General features: G+C 48.0%; 8 protein-coding genes across 8 annotated transcripts; 6 read left to right on the forward strand and 2 right to left on the reverse strand.

Annotated features, from left to right (window-relative positions):
• Positions 1-892: 892 nt before the first annotated feature.
• On the forward strand, positions 893-1,489 carry N7496_001312 (YqaE/Pmp3 family membrane protein; the record flags this gene model as incomplete). The annotated part of the gene is made up of 3 exons (XM_056694243.1): positions 893-935; positions 1,106-1,224; positions 1,341-1,489. The coding sequence occupies exons 1-3, from the start codon at positions 919-921 to the stop codon at positions 1,487-1,489; spliced, it is 285 nt and encodes a 94-aa protein (XP_056560972.1). The 5' UTR covers positions 893-918.
• A 1,332-nt stretch (positions 1,490-2,821) lies between these two features.
• Positions 2,822-4,813, forward strand: N7496_001313 (uncharacterized protein; the record flags this gene model as incomplete). Its single annotated transcript, XM_056694244.1, has 1 exon — positions 2,822-4,813. One exon carries the CDS (start codon positions 2,822-2,824, stop codon positions 4,811-4,813), a length of 1,992 nt encoding a protein of 663 aa, XP_056560973.1.
• A 667-nt stretch (positions 4,814-5,480) lies between these two features.
• On the reverse strand, positions 5,481-5,837 carry N7496_001314 (uncharacterized protein; the record flags this gene model as incomplete). The annotated part of the gene is made up of 1 exon (XM_056694245.1): positions 5,481-5,837. The coding sequence occupies one exon, from the start codon at positions 5,835-5,837 to the stop codon at positions 5,481-5,483; it is 357 nt and encodes a 118-aa protein (XP_056560974.1).
• A 2,042-nt stretch (positions 5,838-7,879) lies between these two features.
• N7496_001315 (uncharacterized protein) lies at positions 7,880-8,392 on the forward strand (the record flags this gene model as incomplete). Its single annotated transcript, XM_056694246.1, has 3 exons — positions 7,880-8,041; positions 8,107-8,259; positions 8,318-8,392. The coding sequence occupies 3 exons, from the start codon at positions 7,880-7,882 to the stop codon at positions 8,390-8,392; spliced, it is 390 nt and encodes a 129-aa protein (XP_056560975.1).
• A 2,103-nt stretch (positions 8,393-10,495) lies between these two features.
• On the forward strand, positions 10,496-12,087 carry N7496_001316 (uncharacterized protein; the record flags this gene model as incomplete). Its single annotated transcript, XM_056694247.1, has 2 exons — positions 10,496-10,555; positions 10,873-12,087. The coding sequence occupies 2 exons, from the start codon at positions 10,496-10,498 to the stop codon at positions 12,085-12,087; spliced, it is 1,275 nt and encodes a 424-aa protein (XP_056560976.1).
• Positions 12,088-14,085: 1,998 nt separating this feature from the next.
• Positions 14,086-15,470, forward strand: N7496_001317 (phosphatidyl synthase; the record flags this gene model as incomplete). The annotated part of the gene is made up of 2 exons (XM_056694248.1): positions 14,086-14,456; positions 14,516-15,470. The coding sequence occupies 2 exons, from the start codon at positions 14,086-14,088 to the stop codon at positions 15,468-15,470; spliced, it is 1,326 nt and encodes a 441-aa protein (XP_056560977.1).
• A 1,344-nt stretch (positions 15,471-16,814) lies between these two features.
• Positions 16,815-17,641, forward strand: N7496_001318 (uncharacterized protein; the record flags this gene model as incomplete). The annotated part of the gene is made up of 2 exons (XM_056694249.1): positions 16,815-16,817; positions 16,871-17,641. The coding sequence occupies 2 exons, from the start codon at positions 16,815-16,817 to the stop codon at positions 17,639-17,641; spliced, it is 774 nt and encodes a 257-aa protein (XP_056560978.1).
• A 191-nt stretch (positions 17,642-17,832) lies between these two features.
• On the reverse strand, positions 17,833-19,272 carry N7496_001319 (lipase ROG1 family protein; the record flags this gene model as incomplete). Its single annotated transcript, XM_056694250.1, has 2 exons — positions 17,833-19,150; positions 19,223-19,272. 2 exons carry the CDS (start codon positions 19,270-19,272, stop codon positions 17,833-17,835), a joined length of 1,368 nt encoding a protein of 455 aa, XP_056560979.1.
• Positions 19,273-19,692: the final 420 nt, after the last annotated feature.

Raw genomic sequence — 19,692 nt, forward strand, 5'->3', positions numbered from 1 at the left:
GGCAGAAAACTGGGGATCTTCCGTAATCTACCGTAATCTACCGTGATTATGGGGGAGGCTTGGGCGATAGATTACCGTCAATTTTTCATGCTAATTATATAATTAACAGTAATTTTTATATAATTAGTTTCAGTTTTCTATCTTTCATGTTCTTGTTATTTTTTACCAGTGTATGACTTGAGCCACAGCCCAGGGTGCCAAGACTGGCTTGCCAGGCAACGAGCAAACGGAGGGCGCGGATAGGACCGTTTAGAAATGGAGTCGGACCGGTTTCCATTCTTACTCTTGTACGATGTACAGTACAAAAGTATACGGGGGCCTAGGGCTGCAGCCCAGCAGAACGTGCAGTAGATCCTGCACGCCTTGCTGTCGAGTCAAGTACTGTCATGAGCCAGAACAAGGCTGAGAGACTATCGTAATTTCGTTTCGTGGATTTCCAGGCTTAAGTATTAGCGTAGGACTAGCTACGTGAAAAAAAAAGACGGTAGTGGGGAATCAGGAATAAGGAATAGTCCATAATACTACACATCGTCATACTACAGTATGATATATGAAGTTATCATGAGATTACCCATGTTCCAGACTATGACGAACATTAAGCTACGATTCTGGAAATGCCTGCTTATTTCATGAGCATAAGCCACAGGCAGCCGCTTTTAACCAGTAAGAATAGCCAATCATTCTTCATTATCGACGATCATACACTAGACCGAGCCACAACGTGGCGGGCCATGACGCAATAGAAAAAGAGCTTCCGCTGAGAAAAGCCACCAGTTTTCTGGTTGAGCTATTCCCCTGCTTTTTGGCTTTCCTTTTAAAAAGAGCCCACTCTCCGCATTCCCGCCTTTTCTTCTTTCTCCAATCCCTCCTCTTACCGTCTTCTCTCCATTCCCGGAAGTCCCAGTACTCACCGTCACCATGCCTTTCACTGCCTCGTAAGTGTTTCCTGAGTGTCCCGAGTGCCGTCTCTGTCGTCATTTCCTCCCGATGCCGACAAGACCGGTCGACTACCCTGAGCTGCCAAAAGCGGCGCAGTCGGATTGTCGCACTCGAAATCCGATCATGCGAAAGTCCTCAAAGAGGTGCGATTAACTCGATTCCACAGTGATATCTGCAAGATCATCTTCGCCATCATCCTGCCTCCTCTGGGTGTCTTCCTGGAGCGCGGATGTGGTGCTGACCTCCTGATCAACATCTGTCTGACCATCCTGGGTTGGATTCCCGGTATTATCCACGCCTTGTACGTGATGGGTCCTTGCAGCGTTCCCTTTTACTGTCCTATTTCCCAAGAAATCCCCACTAACTAACCCGCTCGCAGCTACATTATCTTCAAATACTAGAATCGCCTACACAACTCGCCGACCGCCGCTTCTCCGCTACTTTGGCCGATCATGCTCTGAAAGATCATTCCGCGATGCGACGTGCGTTCCATGCCTCGCTTCTTTCATGCCATCACGTCGAGAGTCGTGGATACACCGAATGTCCCTAGAGCCCCGGAGTCAGCGTGGTTCCGCGGCGGTCCGACCAGCCTCCTGCAGCTTCCCCCTCCCCTTCTTGGCATCGCTGCACTCCCCATAATTCCCTAATTTCGGCTTCTGTCATACACACTTTGGCCGATTATTATTCCCCCATTTCCTTTGTCACGATCTTGCCGGGTTGCCTCTTTACGTTCTTGTGTCCCTTCTTTTTGCTTTTCAAATGATACCACCTCATATTGTATGACCTGTGCGGGCTTGCGCTTCTTCGCCCGGGGGTCGGTTAGCTTTTACGATTGACGGAATGGCAATTATTTGAAACCCTTCAATTGAAGATTGCATTTAATTATTGTGTAGAGATCGTCTTGAATATATGCGATCACCTAGTTATCCACTTCACCCCTGAAATGATTCCCCAGGATCACCTGGGTGGGACCACCGTGTTCAAGATCGGCATAGGCGGTTGATCCAGGAACTGGCTGTACAGAACAACGTACAGGATGTTTGGAATCAGGAATAGTGGCGGTAAGCCTATCACTCCAGCATGGATAGCACAATAATGTGCATAAGGGGAAAAAAACCGATGTGCTAACTATACAACCCCTCCGGATGTAAGCATAACTCCCGAACGTCGATCATCTGTTCAATCCATCACGATCATTCACCTAGATGAGTAACAGTTCGCTCGCAAAATTATCCAGCCCCAAACCCCTCTCAACTGATCAAAGAGAATTGACTGATCGGCAATTAATATTTACGATCTGAAACATGACCTAGGGCAAGAGCTGACTCGGGCTGCACTGTAAGCGCCCACCCTTTCGCCCCGGCGCGTATCGCAGGCGCCAACGCCTCAGCCACTCAACCAGCGCCAAAATAGAGACTGCGAGACCCAGATCAAGAATAATTTGCTGGGATTATTGTACCATTTAGAGCCCCCACTATGTCATCTAGTTTCATGCCGGCGCCTACTCGAGGACCGCCGCAACGATTATGTTTCAGCTCCAGCCTACAACTGCCCCGCTGGGCAGATGGTCATAGATCATGGAATTACCCTCGCGCGTAGGGTTGCGCCTCACAGGGGCCCTGATCTTTAATTAGGGGACTCTTGGCCTCTCTTGGGATGTGTTTCTCTTTCCATTTCTTTTCGCCTTTGGGTTCTCGATCTACTCATACTGCGTTGGTTTTTGCCGCTGCTTTGCTTGTGAAGTCGATGATGGTAACCTCAAAGATCGTATGGCTTCAAGGGTAGTCATTCCCACACAAGGTTAATTCTAGGTTGGTCCGGCCTATCCAGGAATACGAGAGAGATTGTTTAAGTTGACACCGAGGTGTGTAGTCGCTGCAGAATGCTCCTCCATCCTGCCTACAGGATACTCGCTGCGGTTCTTCCGTTAGTCGCCCTATCTTCGGCAAGCGGTTCAAATGATACTTCGAATGCTGCTCTCTGGAACATCATACCAGACTGCGCCAAGACATGCGTGGAGAATTTTATCCAGGGCCAATACACGTCGAATGAATGCTCGTCTGCAGAGGATATCAAGTGCCTGTGCCGAACCAAAACAGCTATTGGGCTTACGTTGGGAGAGGCTGCTCTGAGCTGTCTGTATGCTCTGTGTTCAGAGAAGGATATTTCCAGCAAGGGGAATAGTGTATACCATGTCTGCGATTCGGTGTCTGGTGCTATACGTGAAACGCACGCTACAATTACGGCGACGACGTTCGACCCGCCTAGCTCGACAACCACGAGCGCCGATGTAACAACAAGTGTTAGTACAACATCGGGCAATACCTCGCAGACTAGAGTTGGCTCCTCTACGTCTAGTTTACCGACATCTACGACATCTGTCACAACTTCAAGTGATTCGGGTATTGTCTTTCAAACGACATCATCAGCCTCCGGGGTAGTCTCAGCCACGACCAGCGCTGAAAGCATCTCAACGACTCCGAGTGATACTGCTACTTCGTCTCCATCCAATGATGGAAGTTCAAATCATGTTAGTTCTGGCACCGTCATTGGTGTCTCCGTTGCATCAGGAGTAGCCGGTTCTTTCATCATTGGCGTGGCCGTCTTCTTCTGCTGCAAGCGATGGAAGCAAAGGAACCGCACAATCAGGTCTAATTCAGATCATGACTTTTTCGAAATTGGAGGTGCAATGTCTCAGCCTCCAGGGTTTTCACGACCATCCTCGCGTCATTCCTCACCCTCCCCAGAGCCAAACCCCACGGGACCATCTTCATTCGGCCACACAGTAGGCCATCAAGAAGTTTCAGAGCTGCCCTGTACTCGCACGCCAACAGCGCAGAATCTACCCGCCACCGCTACGGTGATGTTGGTTCCGAACACGGAGAAGCCGAGAGAGAAGGAGCCCATTGGAGTGGCTGTCAGCTCTGGGGACGAATGGGAGTCTTCTCCGCGGACATTGTCTTCGCAACATACACTCGCCGAACCAATCGCCCCCCAAACGACAGGGTTATATCCCAAACCACTCAAATGGAGTCATCGTCCCGTCAGTGGGGAAACGCTCTTTGAAGAAGATGAATTCCAACAGTCCCGACAAAGTGGCTCGCAAACATCCGAATCTCAACACGTAATGACAGGGCTGCCGGCCAACCCTCGTGCTCTCAAAAATGGCTTCCCAGCTCAAAAATACCTTCGCCCTCCGCCACAGCGGTTATACCCAGGCCAAACATCGTCAACATCCTCAGCACAAGCGGTTCCCAGTGAAAGAGCACTCGTTCCAGCTTTCTCTACTACCGCCCCCCGTGGCTCGCCGCCGTCCAACCCCAGCAGCACTCCCCATAATAGTTCCGGCTCCTCCCACCGCAACTCCGCAAATACCCTCCTTACCCCCTTCAGTACAGGACAAGGCCGCATTTTAAGCGGGATGTCCACTAGCAGACCCAATCCAGCTCAGACACCAAGTCCGCGTCAACTTACGACTATGGCTGGCAGGCCATGTCCAGGCCCAGCAACACCAGTCCCGCCCTCCAACGGCCTGGGCCTCACTCCAACCACAGAAATTGTATCACGACCACGTATCGTCCGTCGAGATGATATCAAACGCGTGCAAATCCGCAGCAGCCCACGGCCACCCAGCGAGGTCGTCGTCCCATATTGTCCGGAGGACTTCTGGATCGAGAGGGGCCGCAGCAGAGCCCCATCATCTACTGCTTCCACCGGTCTCCCGTATCCATCAGAAGCGTTTCCAGGCGCTGTGTTGTATCCACGAAGTCCTCAGAGGAGGCCACAGGATGTTAATGAGCAGAGGTTGTCAGCGACTGGGCGGAGCTTAACGCCTTCCAGGAGGGGGCAGGATTTGATTCTGAGGGTGGATTAGAGGGGTTGTTCGTATTCTCTCGTTTTTTCTATCCTTCCCTTCTTTTTAAATATTTTTGTTGTCTTTTGTGCTGGATTGGACGGGACTTTGTCTGGTTTATTTTCTTTCCTTGTACATTAACTAGGACTTGTTCTTTTATATATAGGCCTTTTTGGCGGCTATATTGCTTGATGCGTGATGACAGACGCTCTTGTATAGATATTATGATGAATCACAGAGCATGATGGCTTTCTGTTGGAATATGCCGGTTTTCTCTCTGTCTAGGAGTTTCAATCAAAAATTCTAGCTAGATCTGCTTTGACTGCCGTTCTTTTGAAAGGTCTTTCGAAACGTCTCCCGAGCTATCTTCTGGGTCATCGTGCACAAAATTCTGCTAAAGTTCGTTTGGAAGTAGATTACTATACAGGTGTCCAAGGGTGGATATTACAGAGATTAGAGCAGGGGTATACTAGTGAGGTCTATTTGATGGTGAGGGTAACAAGAACAGATGAATCGACAAATATATATTGGGAAGAAGACTTCATTCTGGTTAGTACACCGTTGCCAGTCAATATTCCTTTCAGAGCAGGCAGCAAGACCCAAGCCACAGGGCGGGGATAATGGGCATCCTTGCTATTCTCAACAGAATTAAAGACACCCACAAAATTAGCATCGACACACAATGCCACTAGGATACTGGTGTGTCCTCAATGTCGAATCTCATATGGGGCCAAGGCGAGTCTCCAGTTCGGTAAGTTATAATGCGTGCGATTCTCCGCTTCCCACGCTCGTATGAGCCCAGAACAAGATATGCCACTAGCTTACCCAAACGAGTTCCCAGAAGTGCCTGGTATTCAGGAGTGTTCCACTCCCAGGAATCCCGTTGTCCATACTTCCCTGGCCATGGAATACTTCTCTCCGATGTATAGAGAAGATCTTTGATCAATTTGCCGGTCTGCTCATTCATAACGTTCTTGATGATGACGTATCGAAGACCACTGATATCAAATGTTCTCTCGTATACAGCCTTTGTCACTTCTGACATTGGGGGAGACGGAGAATGCGGTTTCCTTGTGATGTTAGAGATAATTATGACACCTGGACCAGTGAAGCCGTCCCAATCAGCACCTTTCACTCCCCATGTCTCGCCTGCATACCTATAAACGTCAAAATTTCTGGTAAATTGTCAGAATCACAGGGGAGGCCCAGAGCTTGTAACTCATCAAAATCAAGCCAGTCCACAGCTTCTGGGGCCCGTTTACTGATGTACCAACCCTGATCATGGAGGTTTTGCATCATAAGATGGGAGTGTTGGATTTTACATGGCGTGCCGGGATTATCAATCCATAGTTGCCGCCGTGCCCCCGGAACTATAAAGTCTTCCCAAATTTTTGGTTCCTGTTCAGAGGAATGGATATCTCGCCCGTGACCAATGGGTGGCTGTGACGACATACCGTTGCTAGAAGATATGTCTGAGAAGTTTGGCAAGATTGACTTGAATGGAAGTAATCAAGATGATGGGCTTTCAGAATCCTTTGCTTGCCATGTGAGGCTGTGAGAATGGTTCATTGGAATCTAGCGATGGCATAAGGAGATTATATACCCGAAATCTACATTGCCTTAAGATAAAATAGACATGGTGATTGTCGCCTTGAAACAATGAACAAAGGGAAGTCAGAGAGGACAGATACTAACAAGAAGCTCTTAGTAAACGATGTAAACAATGCAGAAACTAACATGGGCTAACCACGATAGATTTTCTCCATATTCAGTGTTCCATAATGCTCTAGATCTTGACTGCTGTGGACACGCTAGTCCAGCGTTTGTTCGCGGTTCGGCATTGTAACTGAGCAAGCCTGATACTGATGGGTCGATTGTTGGGGTTCGGGGTTGCTTCGGTGAAAACAAGATCCTTTGAAGTCTTCGAAAGAGGGGATTTGAAGAAAAACATTGTTAAGATGAAGGGAAAGCTACTATGCAGAGCTCACATAAGAATTAGAACGTTACTAGCCTCGGATACTTGGGAACGTTGGCTTTTACCCGCCGTGCCGCGGCCCACTTGTATAATCCCATTGTATCTATTGGCTCGGTAGCTCCTTCCACATGGTAAAACTTACCAATCGTGATCGTATGTTCTAGTTAGGATTTTCTCCTGCCAGATATCAAACCATGAGATCATAGTATTTAGACCGCCCTGTGTTTGCTATTCGCACTATCCTCTCTCGAGTAAGATTTGGCGTGTAATCAGTATTGTATGCGAATTTTGCCCCATGTTGGCATTGGTGCACAAAGCTACCTACTCCCTTACGTAAAAATGTTCAGACGTGAAAAATATTCATACTATCTTTCTATAAGTAGGATGTAACCAAAGATTTAATGACTTATCAATATTTGGTAATAGGTGCTTATGTCCAAAAGAAGGAAGACAAGTATTTACTAAATACCCGGCCTCTTTGTACACCCCCTTCAGGTAACCGTCCGCATATAAATTTGATAGTCTCTTATACCTTCCCCCTCTAGCCAAGGGTCACTGGTTTGCTCTAAAGTTTTCAGTCGTGCTTTTTGGCGTCGAGAAATTTCTTTGTCGCATTCAACGTCCTTTCCTTAACCTTAAGGATATAATAACTAATACCGAATATAGAAGACGGATAAGTAGCCTCTAGGGAGATATAGAGGATAATAGTTCAGACATTGTATAGGTTGTCAACTGCTAAAAGCTTATTAGAGGTAACTCTGCAAAAACAGAAAAAAATAATGAAAAAATGCGCTTTTTTTCCATAAGGAACTATCCTAGGACACTCCGAAATTCTAATTAACACAAAGTATTAGAAAAATGCAATTCCCTACATACATAAATGTAGTATGGATCCGCCGCTTATCAGCCTAGGGTTATCACTCTAGCCGCTCGCTTTCACTTGCCTAAATAACAACCTTTTTCGCCTGAGGGAAAATAAGAACCTGATTGGACACTTTTTGGAAGATATTATTCAAAGCAAGACTACTAGCTGTCGTATAAAGAGCCTGATATATATCGTGAATACCCTCTACGAGCTAGATCTTATATTCGCAATACCATCGTTTCCAAATATGTCGCCTGACAAAACTGCCATTCTGAGCCAATATGCTCCCGCACCGAGTCCGCTTATGTCGCAGGGCATAATCAGCAATGGCATGATCTATTGTTCTGGAAGTCTAGGCATTGATCCAAGAACGGGAAAGTTTGTGGAGGGCACTACGACCGACAGAACTGTAAGTAAAATCCCCGTCTTTAAGGCCGGCAACAGGGATACCATAAACCTAACACAAAATTGAAGATCCAAGCTCTTCGCAATCTCGAGCAAGTCCTCAAGGCAGGTGGTAGTGACTTAGGGAAAGTTGTCAAAGTGACCATCTTTCTCTCAAGCATGGATCACTATACGGCTGTAAATGAGGGGTACGCCAAAGTATTCACAGAGGATCCTAAGCCGGTTAGACCTATGAACCATCACAAATTTCTTCTCAAGTAAACTAACAATTTTTCGTCAGTGTCGAACCTGTGTTGGCGTCGCTCAGCTGCCTATGAATGCCGAGTTGGAAATTGAACTTATTGCTGCAATTTAGATTCGATGTATTCTTTACGAATGGAAAATGGCTATTAAACTTTGAATCTTTACCTGCAGTTTCAAGATATCAATGATCAAAGTTTATTATGAATATACCAAACCGTTTAGTGAGAATTCTAGCTCTTTCACTAGCTAGCAGAAGCAAGGAAAGTAACAGCCATGGCAATATCTGTTCCGTCACCCATCTTGCCGGTTGGAACCGCGTCGTGTCACTTTTGAATAAAACCGTCAAGATCACCGTTAGCATACTTGTCCGCTAGGACAGTAACGAGTGGAGTATGCATGAGGCCTGGAACAACAACATTGAGGCGAACTCCCTTTTGAGCATAGATGACCACAGTCGCCTTGGTAAATTGGATAACACCGGTCTTGGTTGCGGAGTAGGCCATTTGTGGTTTTCCAAGGTATCTTAGACCCGCAATAGATGAGATGTTCACACAGCTCCAGATCCCTGGTTTTCTATGATAGGCAGGATGTGATGACAGGTAGATCGATTTGAGATTAATGTTTGTTTGGTCATATCAAACCTCCTCAGTCAACTCAGGTGGGTCACCACGCTCTGAACGTCTAACGTTACTTTAAGGCAGTTAGAATTCCCGATTAGGCTATCGTCTTCGACGGCCTTGGGTTGGGGGAAGGCCCTGTCACTTACTTGATAAGAACATCAATACGGCCGTATTCCTTCATACACTCGTCTACTGTCCGCTTGACATCATCATTAAGAGTTAACTACGTTTGCCTGAGTCACCGTAATTTCAGCTCCGCGAAGACTCTTTTGTGTTCTTAGGGCGGCTTCCAGGTTCAAGTCGCAGCCAAATACCTTGGCTTCCTGATGGACCATAACACGTGCCATAGAGACACCATTGCCCCATATCTTCAAGCTAGGATCCCCGCTTTGGCCAACGCCAGTCACTTAGATATTTCATTGTCAGCTTTGTACACAAGAGCAAGACCGCCATTTTCATTGGATTTGCAAGCTTACAGAAAACGACTTTCTCCTTCAAGTCGGGATAAGTCGCAAAGACAACGTCATCCACTTTGTTAGCCATTGAAATATTTCCGATAGTTGATTGTGGTTTGTTGAAGTTTGATGGCCACCTAAGTATTGAATCGTGGTTACCGGGTTTTCTATAAGGGTGAAGGAGTTCAAGCCAGGTTGCGTAAATTGTGATTTGAAATTACAAGAGTTAGCAATTAGGTCGGATTTCTGTTAATTTGCGGATAAAGAAAAAAATTCCAAGAAGCATTGGATGACTTGGATCATTTAGTCACTTCGAATATACTGTACGGGCTTCGCTCTTGGATACCTCGTACGGGATGTGGGTCTTATCTTCCTTCGGAGTCCGTTTCCTTCCCATGCACGGACCTTTCGAGCTCAAGGTACTGAAGAGGGGCGGCATATGACGAATGCATTCTCCTCTTTGCCTAGGGTCAGATAAATATAGTAGCCCAATAGTATCCCTTAGAATGCGGAGCACTTTAGTAGAGTTGAATTTGGTGTTTACCAATGGGGGAAAAAGCGACACCCTTCATACACTAGAATTTCTTTCACAATACTGTTAAGAGTCTTCTTTGGGGGCAATGCGCAGAAACTATTTTGTAATTTTTTCAATTCAGCCCGCCACGGACAGATATGGCCAACTTGGTGCCAAGGTTTGCATATGGGTGACCATACAACCTGAGAAGTTTATAAATACCGCCTGTTATTCCAGCTCCCCGTTGTGCTAAGTCGTTGCCTGACTTTGTGACGCGGGAGAACTTCTCTCAATCCATGGAAGCATCAAATGCTATCCCGCTAGCGCACCCATGAGATGTGCTCCTTTCTTGAGTTTATATGAGCACTTCTCGGTACTGACTAGAACCGTATACACCATGATCATTCACCAGCAACCACAACATGTGAGCTAGCCATCCTTTCTGGGAACTAGTATTGTAACTAATATCTAGCAGAATGTCTCAGACCGAGCCCCTGAGCGTTTGATTTTCCCTATGCGAGTTACGAAAGCTTTCCAGGATATGTACCCTCTCTTCAAATATACGAACATGTCAGCGATGAAGAATGATGAGTACTGTATGTACACTTGTGGCTATGGTAATCCCCATGCAAATCAATGGATTTCTGTGGTCTGCTCAACAAATGATCTGCACTAAGGCCTTAGCGGTGAGGCTGAGAAAGAGAGTCTCTCTCTGCATCCATAGGTTAGGTAGGTAGGCGCTAACCTTACATAAGGTTCTGGGGCCTGCCTGCGGGGTTGACCACTCTCCAAGATACTCAACGCTGGGCCAGCTCAGGCTCACAACACCCGGATGCATGGCTTAGTCCTCTTCCCACTCGAAACCAGAAGCTCACGGACGTCGTTAAATCATGGTTTGTTTAAGGAGGTTCTGAGCTCGAGTCGATTCTAACTGATTTATTCGCAGGCTAAACCCATACTCGAAGGCTTGCCAACTGAGCTGCTGATAATCATTTTCTCTCAGGTCTCAGACCTCGATACACTCAGGTCCATCGTACTTTCGTCACCAATATGCCACAAAGCATATCTCATGGTTCGAGAGGAACTTCTTCACACTATCCTCAAGGCTAGTTACGGAGAATTCCTGGACCTGTCCGAGGCAATTATCGCGGTTAGGTCGAAAGACCTCTGGCTTGAGCACCACGAGGAACAAGCTATTGCCTTATTAGATCGATGGCGTCGCAGAGAGGAAATTAAGCAATTCTTCCCAACGTTAGCAGCTCAACTATATCAGCCTGGCGACCTGGAGGAAACCATCAAGCTACTAAGATTCCACACAATTCTACAATTCTTCTTCGAGGACTACACGATGAATTTACCGCGACCCTCGTGGATCGAACCTGCTCGGTGGAAACAAGAACTGCCTATCAAAATGTCCAAGAACGAGAAATGTCGCTTCATGAGAGCATTATGTCGGCTACAAATTTATGGGAATATTTTTGGCCCTCCAGAAGATCGCAAACATTTGTGTCTTCCAGCCGGCGATCTTTCCAGCGATGAAAAGTTGTTTCGGCTTTTCCTCGGGGCGATGCCCCCTTGGGAATATCACGAGATGGGGTGTGTAGGGTCTTACCTCCAGACTAAATACGATCCAGTCTTCGAGAAGGTCTCCACCGGATTGCGCGACGCCATGAAAAATGACCAAGGTCGATTTTTTTGGGATGTTCTATCCGACGATGAATGCCCACCCCCTGCGGTAATTGACAGGGTTGAGGATCTCCCACAGATTCCTACGTATGCGGCAGCATTAACTTTCATGGGACCGGATTTTCTATACCGTGCTTTACACTCGACACCCATACCACAGCGCAACCTGGTTATTGGAAACCTCAATAGGTCTTTTTTCCCTGTCTTTGATGGCAATTTTCCAATTTGGTATGAGCGAATTCCATTCACAGATCCGGCAGATCGACATTATGTTCGACACTTTGAGCAATTCTGGTCCACCCTGCCACCTCTTGAGCAACCTAATCTGAGCTGGAGGAAACTCGGTTTAGTTCCGCACACGCCTGAACAAACCTTAGAGAATGCGCTGGATATGGATAATGATCAAAATCTTGAGAATGAATGGCCGTGGGGGTTTGCTCTGTGGGATGATGCAAGATTGAAAAAGTGGGATGCACCTTTGTTGATAGAAGGAAGAGGGGATGCTCCTCTTTTACTCCTCACAGCACCCTGAGGATCTCCCTTTTCTTTAGCAGAAATTGAGTCACTTTCTGCCCTTCTCTATGAGTGTACTGGCCTGGAAAGCCGCACTGGATTGTTTGCCAGCGCATTCAATTACCCATCATACTTAGGAATAGTAAAATCTTCAAAAGACTCAGCTGTATCCTAATTTCACATGCATCTGACATTTCCTGGAGGTTCACCGTGCGCAGGGTACGTTTGGACCAGGGGTATACATAGCAGATAAACCCCCTAGTTCATTATCCAGGCTCTCAGTGGCAGGGTAGGTGTTGTCACTCTCCTGATTTCTACCGAATCATGAGGACCATTGCGGCTAAGATCATGGCCTTAAAACGGACGAACTATCCTACAGCAAGATCAGGTCATGGCTGCTCTATGCACAGCGACACCATTACAGGCCAACCGCTCTGACGTGATAAGAAAGACGTGTAGTTCTTAGACCGCTGAGATTGAATCCCCCTTACCTAGAATGTAGGATTAATTGAATCCATACATGCCCGGTCTTTCGAGTGCCGTAGCAGCTACATTTTGGTTCTAATTCTGAATTCATAAGTGCAATTAAAGTACAGGGTCGCCCCGGCAGAGCGACAGTCTCCCGTGTTTTCCTGGGTAGGCATGCTGCAGCGGTGGCTTGCTCATCCTCGACACTAAGGCCGAATGGGCGTTGGGCTGATGTAGCATCCAACGCCAACCTGGCGGCGCCACATACCGCACCTCGCCTTAGCGTTTCAATTCCCATTACCACTACCGCCGCAAGAAGGCGAGAGCGGGTACAGCATATCCCGATAAGTGAGAGTCTTTATCTGCAAATGGACGCATTGATCCATTGATCCATTACTAAGTAAGTTTGGTTAATAATCCCCATTTCCAGCTTTTGATTGATGTTTCGGTTCCTGAGGCTGGTTGAGCCATCCGGCTCATGACGTCATGTCCCGATCTGTCCCGCTGGTGATGCGCGTTGATCCACGTTGATTCGACCACCGTCTGGCCAACAACGCACTTCAATGATTGTCCACTCGGGATACTCTGAACAGAAGCGGCGGGAATAACAGGGGGCCATGGACTGGCTGATCGAATCGGGAATACGGAAATTGTCTCGAACTCCCATGGCGAATAGAGGAGAAGGCTCCTGCCTACTTGACTTCCTCGTCTGCCGAGTCAACGCCACACCGAGAATGCTTTCACCGAGAATAGGTTTCCAAGAAGATCAATCGGTTCGGAAATGAACACACATGGCTCTCCGTCTGTATCTTGTTCAGCCAGAATGATAACAGTGATCGCCATGTCATCATCGGGATTCTCATCCTGGCAAGACTCCAGCCCTCCCCTGCGACGTCAACAGTCCATTCACACAAGGTAAAGATGGGCCGGCCGACTCCACTCCGTAAACTTGGGACACTTTGCGTCTTTTCTCCATTCGTACGGATCAATCAGCACCGGCGAACAAGCTCGTGGGTATGGGTTACTGCGCCCAGGGCACGTCGTTGTGGATCCATCCCGATACACTTCGTTTTCGAGACGCCTGAAGAGGGTCGATCGAGCGTCACCCGTGGGAAACAGGCAGACAGCCAGGATGATGACGAAGGCTGTGTCCGAGCATGAGATAGTGGGTCTGTCCTGTTGTATTACAACAGAACAAGCAGAGGGACATTGAAGCGAGCGTGTAGATAGACCTTCAGGATGTTATATTAATGGCCCTTGTCCCCCCCACATTCTCCATAGTCCTAACTTGCTTTCGATACGATTTGCATGACTCTCTGCTTCTTCCTGCAGCTTGCACGTCGTTCTCGATAACTGTATTATCGTGAGACATTATCAGTCCTCTTCAAACCCGTTTTCTGCGTTCATAGAGGACGTGTGCTTTTCGTGATTTCCCGTGTCTAGTGAAACGGTCTACTGTGTCGCAATATTCAAGAGAGAACGATCAATTTCCCTTGAAAGCTTGCATCAGATCCGCCCCTAGACCCACCTAACTTGTTTGTCACTCACAATGGCAACTACCGATAGATTCGGATCTCAAAAGGTCCGCCGACTTTCCAGTCTTGATGCCGATCGGGCCGACCTCTACGGTGGCCCCAACGTCGTCATACCTCCAAAGTACTTGATGGCCTCTACCCGTGATCGTGACCTGAATCCGGACATTGAAATGGACAAAAATCACTCTGACGAAGAGGCCATTTCCTCAGAGGAAGAGTCTTCTTCAGTGACCACCCCTTTGACAATCCCGCCAATGACTGTTAGCGATGACTTTGCTCTGGCCTTCGATATCGATGGCGTTCTTATCAGAGGTGGCCAGGCCATTCCCGAGGCTATCGAGGCTATGAAATACATCAATGGCGAGAACCCTTATGGAGTCAAAGTGTAAGTTTTGTACGATTATCCTCCTGTGTGAAAGGTTGACTAACATGAGAGCTGAGCAGACCGTACATTTTCCTCACCAATGGAGGTGGCAAGACCGAAAAGGAACGGTGCCAGGATCTGAGTCGCCAACTCGATTATGAAGTCTGCCCTGGACAATTCATCTGCGGACATACTCCCATGCGTGAAATGGCCGAACGATACGACACCGTTCTGGTTGTCGGCGGCGAAGGCGAGAAGTGTCGCATCGTCGCTGAAGAGTATGGATTCAGGAATGTCATCACGCCCGGCGACATTATCAAGACGCGCCACGACACCACGCCTTTCCGCAAATTAACGGACGAGGAATACAAGAACTCGCGTGTACTTGATCTTGACTCCGTCCAGATCGAGGCAATCTTCGTTTTTGCTGATAGTCGCGACTGGGCCGGTGATCAGCAAATCATTCTGGACTGCTTAATGTCCGTGAATGGCAAGCTTGGCACACGGTCTGAAACCTTTGATGAAGGTCCGCCAATCTACTTCTCCCACAACGACGTGGTTTGGTCAACCTCGCATGAACACTCGCGCATTGGCATGGGTGCTCTCCGCGCGTCGCTCGAGGCTCTCTACAAGGCCGTCACCGGCAAAGAGTTGAAGACCGTTGCCTTTGGCAAGCCGCAGATGGGCACATTCCAATTTGCGACCAGGCTTCTGTCAAAATGGCGCAGGGATTCTCATGGTATCGGCCATGCACCTTCCACTGTCTACTTTGTTGGCGACACGCCCGAGTCTGACATTCGTGGAACGAACGAGTTCAATGAGATCTCTGAGAATGAGTGGTACTCCGTCCTTGTCAAAACTGGTGTTTGGCAAGAAGGCACCATCCCACGCTATCCCCCCAAGAAGATCGTGAACAACATCTACGATGCAGTCAAGTTCGCGGTTGAGCGGGAGCAGCAGAAGATCTATTCCAACAGAGGCCATGTTAGAGATGGTCTGCAAGATTCTCTCACAGAGAATAGCTTGAAGAACTGAGTTTCTTTCTTTGATTACGCTGGGTGCTGATCTTTCTACTCCCACTTTGCCGGTTGACTTCCTCCTTATCCGAAGACCTTGTCTCTCAACTGAATCCCTCTGCAGGATCATGCAATCTACCCAATCTTGATGTCCCCCTCACGGCCTGTTAACAATTATTCCCAACTCACCAGATCCTAGTTGATCTGTATGTTTTGTCCTTTTTTCTTTTTTTTCCTGCTACAATTTGAGGCCTGGGTGTCTTGGGGGCTTTCAATTCGCATATTTGGACTTAGGCTACAATTTGATGAATAAATGACATGAACATAGAATTCTTGAGTTTTTCTCTCCTGCTTCTGGATGGGTAATTTCATAGTAGCTCTCGTATGCCCTCCCTGCTCATATACTCAGGTATTCTCGAACTAGCTGTCCCCGGGTTTTCAGTTTCGCCTACCATGCCCTCCAGTGTGATAAATTTCAAACTAAACATCACTCCTCCTCGTACGGCGCTAGTAAATCACCTAGAAACAAATCCCATATCCCCAGAAAGATAATCCTACCCCAGATTTTCGCGAAGCGTTCTACCCACTCGAAATACCTCAGCTCGCATTGACATGATGTACAGCCCCGCACATCTGAGAAGTCCGGTCTTCAATGATAGGATCGCTTTCTCCCGGATGTTTCCACCCAAGTTTAGAAATGGCTCCCCTGGACACTACCCCTGTTCGTTAACAGCAAATCGGAAGCGTGCGAGCACGGGAGAACGGAAGAGCCTGAATAGGAAACCCGAGATCATTTGGCTATACGGTTTTAGGCCTCGGTTGGACTCGGTGGTTCAAAGGAGGGGGCGTGCATGGCGGGGGCAAATCCGGGGTGGAGGGGTGGAGGGGTGGTCGATTTAAGGTTAGCTTTGGGGGAGGTTGTGCCACATATGTCATTTTTTTCTATATTGGAAGGTGAAGCGTGCTTAAACAGTCGATAGGCAAAGTTCATTTTGATTGTAGTCTGTGAAGATTTCCCTAGACGATCTCGATCGACGTTTAGATGTTGTAATACTGAGAAGATTGCCTTGCCGAATGGCGACACGGGATCATCTAAGGGCTGGGTAGCCTTTACATCTATCTTGATTGTCTCGGCGGATCATTTGGTGAATCATTTCATAGAGAACATACACAAATCAACTCATCAATCTTTGATCAATAGTAATGGCATTGTAGCCTGAGAATCCGGGCATCCACTTCCGCCCTGAGCATGACCCACCTGGCGGGGGAAATCGAGTCATAATGATCTGAACCAATATTCGAGGCCAAGAAGAGAGCATTCATACCGACGGGCTTCCGCGATTGCATGTAGTCTTTAGAATCAATGGTACGAGGAATACCCCCTTAGCTGTTGACAGCGATGCTGATTGTTCAAACAAGGCTCCCTGCACAGAAGCCGTGTATCTGCACGACGCTTCGCTAAGAACCCTGACGACGGAGATCATCTCCCACCAACCAGTCTCATCACTTCCGGAAAATGAAAAAAGCTTGATCAAGAACGCCGACCCAGAGGTCTCGGCGATTACTACGCGCCAGACTATCCTCTACCCGCAGGGAGGCGGACAGCCTAGCGACACGGGTTCCATCGCCCTAGCAGACCAGGAGCCCACTTTCACAGTCTCCCTGGTGCGAAAAACCGAGGATGGACGAATCCTGCATTTTGGCAAGTCTGCAGACCCAGAGACGCTCTTTGTTGAAGGCCAGAGTGTTATTCAGCGAGTTGATGGTGCCAAACGAGACTACCACTCTCGACTGCATACGGGAGGACACATCGTCGGTCTCGCGATGGAGCTTCTCTTTCCCGAAATGAGGAAAGTCAAAGCCAATCATTTCCCCAAGGAAGCATGCATGGAATATGAGGGTCTGCTATATAATGAGCAGAAGCCATTGATCCAGGCCAAGGTGGATGAATTGGTCCAGCAGGATTTACCCATTTTGATCACGTGGGTGGAAGACGGTTCAGATCTAGAGGGCCGTGGAGCATTGAGAGATGGTCCTGTCCGTGTTGCAAGTATCGGTGGTCTTGATCAAAATCCCTGTGGTGGAACTCATGTCCCGACAACTAAGCTGGTAGGCCCGATCACGATACGCAAGATTAGCCGGCAGAAGGGGATCAGTCGGGTTTCTTATGAAGTGCCCTTGGAAGTATAAAGCGAGGTATGTGCGTAGTGTCGTGTATGTATTGTATTAGTGTATACCTTTATCTATTATATCTCGTTGAAAATGAAACATGTGAACGCTCGCTCTCAAGAAATCCACGAACCCAGCATCCCAACCTCAGTATCCAATAATGATAGACGCCGAAAAATGCATGCCAAAACACAAGGGGAAAAAATTAATAATCAGACCGCAAACTCATTGTCTAGCCAATGCTTCATAACAATTTTGCCTTCATTAAATCCATCCTTGCGCGATCTGACAATAATTGCTGCGTGGCTGTGTCGGTGCTTGTGAATATAGACCGGATATTTCCGGATTCCCACCGCATTAAGGGAGTCAATGATGGCAAATTGATCATCCGTCAGTGCAAGCTTGTGGTGATGGCTGACGAGGTGTCCCCGCTCATCATAACGAGTCTTGGAGGGCCTGTCTAGACCGGGGCTAGACGATGCGCTGTCAAGATTCTGCAATTTGGCTTTGACCTTTTCACTCGCTGAATCAGAAAGCTCATCCTCGGTGCTTGAAAGATATGAAGGCTCTTGCCGAGCATTGACATTCTCAAAGACCTCCTCCATCACATGCTGGACATCCTGCACGAGCAAAGGCACCTTGTATCTTCCAAAGCGCAAGCCATTTTTACCTTCCGAGTGAAGTCGTATCCGCTGGCGACTGCGACATGTCTGTACAGCGGCATTCGCAAGGAAGACTGTGATGGCAGGCGGCACCACCAGGATGATAAGTGCCCAGAAGGGCAGTCCATACACGACTTTTTTGAACTGCTTCCACCAGCGAGACGGTGGGGTCTCTGGTTCCTCCGGTGCGGTCGGCAGTAGATGATTGTCAGGGTCGACGATGACTTCGTCATAGCCCTTGACGTAATTGATATTGATGTTATCCAAGTCGTGGAAAGGATCTGTTTTAGAGAGCGCCGAGGTGTAGAACACAACGGTGCGATCATTGACAACGTTGGCGTAAACAGAGCGGTTACGGAACTTTTTCAGCCCCTGAATAAAGATGCTTTCCGGGTCGGCGAGAACGCTGAGCAGGGGTCGACCGGTGTTTCGGAAAGAGTCAACCATGAATAGTTGCTGGCCAGACATAGAGACGGTTCTCGGTCCCAGACCGTTCCATATTTGACCTCGAATTCCCTTGAGCGGTGTTCGTACCCCAACATGGGGCGTAGCGAATGTAGTGAAATTGACGGGCTCCACCTTATCAAGCCACCCTTGCGCATGCAACAAGCCGATCGCATATCGAGACACAAGCCCACCGAGGGAATATCCAATGATGCTCAGCTTCTTGATCTGCTGCCCTTTCTTGGCCAACGCCTCCAGTGTCTCCTCGATTTCGTGGGCCAGTCGCTCGCCGCCCAGCTCAATTCCATCATACGTCCAGTTTCCGCTGTTGTTTTTGGCGCAGAGAATGTAAACACTGTCCTCATCATGGCGTTCCCTTAGGGCAGAGGCCACATAATCGAGGTGAGATGGGTTTCCCCAAAGTCTATCCACAGAAATGGTTAGTTTGGCTCCGGCCCCTGTCGTCATCGGCAGCAACTGGGGATGAGATACTCACCCATGCACGAGGACACAAAGGTGGTCTGCTTTAGTACTGTTTTCAGGCATCTTGTATTCAAATATTAACTTCTTGAGAGGAAAGAAAAAAAATTCCCTGCCTGGAGGGCGCCGAGTGTTTAAAGGCACTGCCATCCGGAGTTAAGCTTGAAACCGGGTTGATTGATGCCCCGGCTGCCGATAAGCCCGGCGATAAGGTTTCCGGTGTTCCTTGTTCCCGCCTTGTACTTTAGGCGTAGAGTTTGTCTGGTTTGCATCTGGGATGTTCTCCACCCGAGGCCCGCTTTCCATCGAATTACAACCTTCAACGCATACAACAGGCTACGACCTGCTTTGGCTTGACTTTCGGACCTAAATCATCGAATACAAGGACAATCCCACACAATAGTTACGAAGATTGAACCAGAAATCTTCACAAGGGAATCACTGCGGCCAAAAAATAGACAGCTATGATTCTGCTCAGGCCCAGAG

Source organism: Penicillium cataractarum, assembly GCF_028827025.1.
Source record: "Penicillium cataractarum strain IBT 29864 chromosome Unknown utg000001l, whole genome shotgun sequence".
In the NCBI taxonomy this organism is placed as follows: Eukaryota; Fungi; Ascomycota; class Eurotiomycetes; order Eurotiales; family Aspergillaceae; genus Penicillium; species Penicillium cataractarum.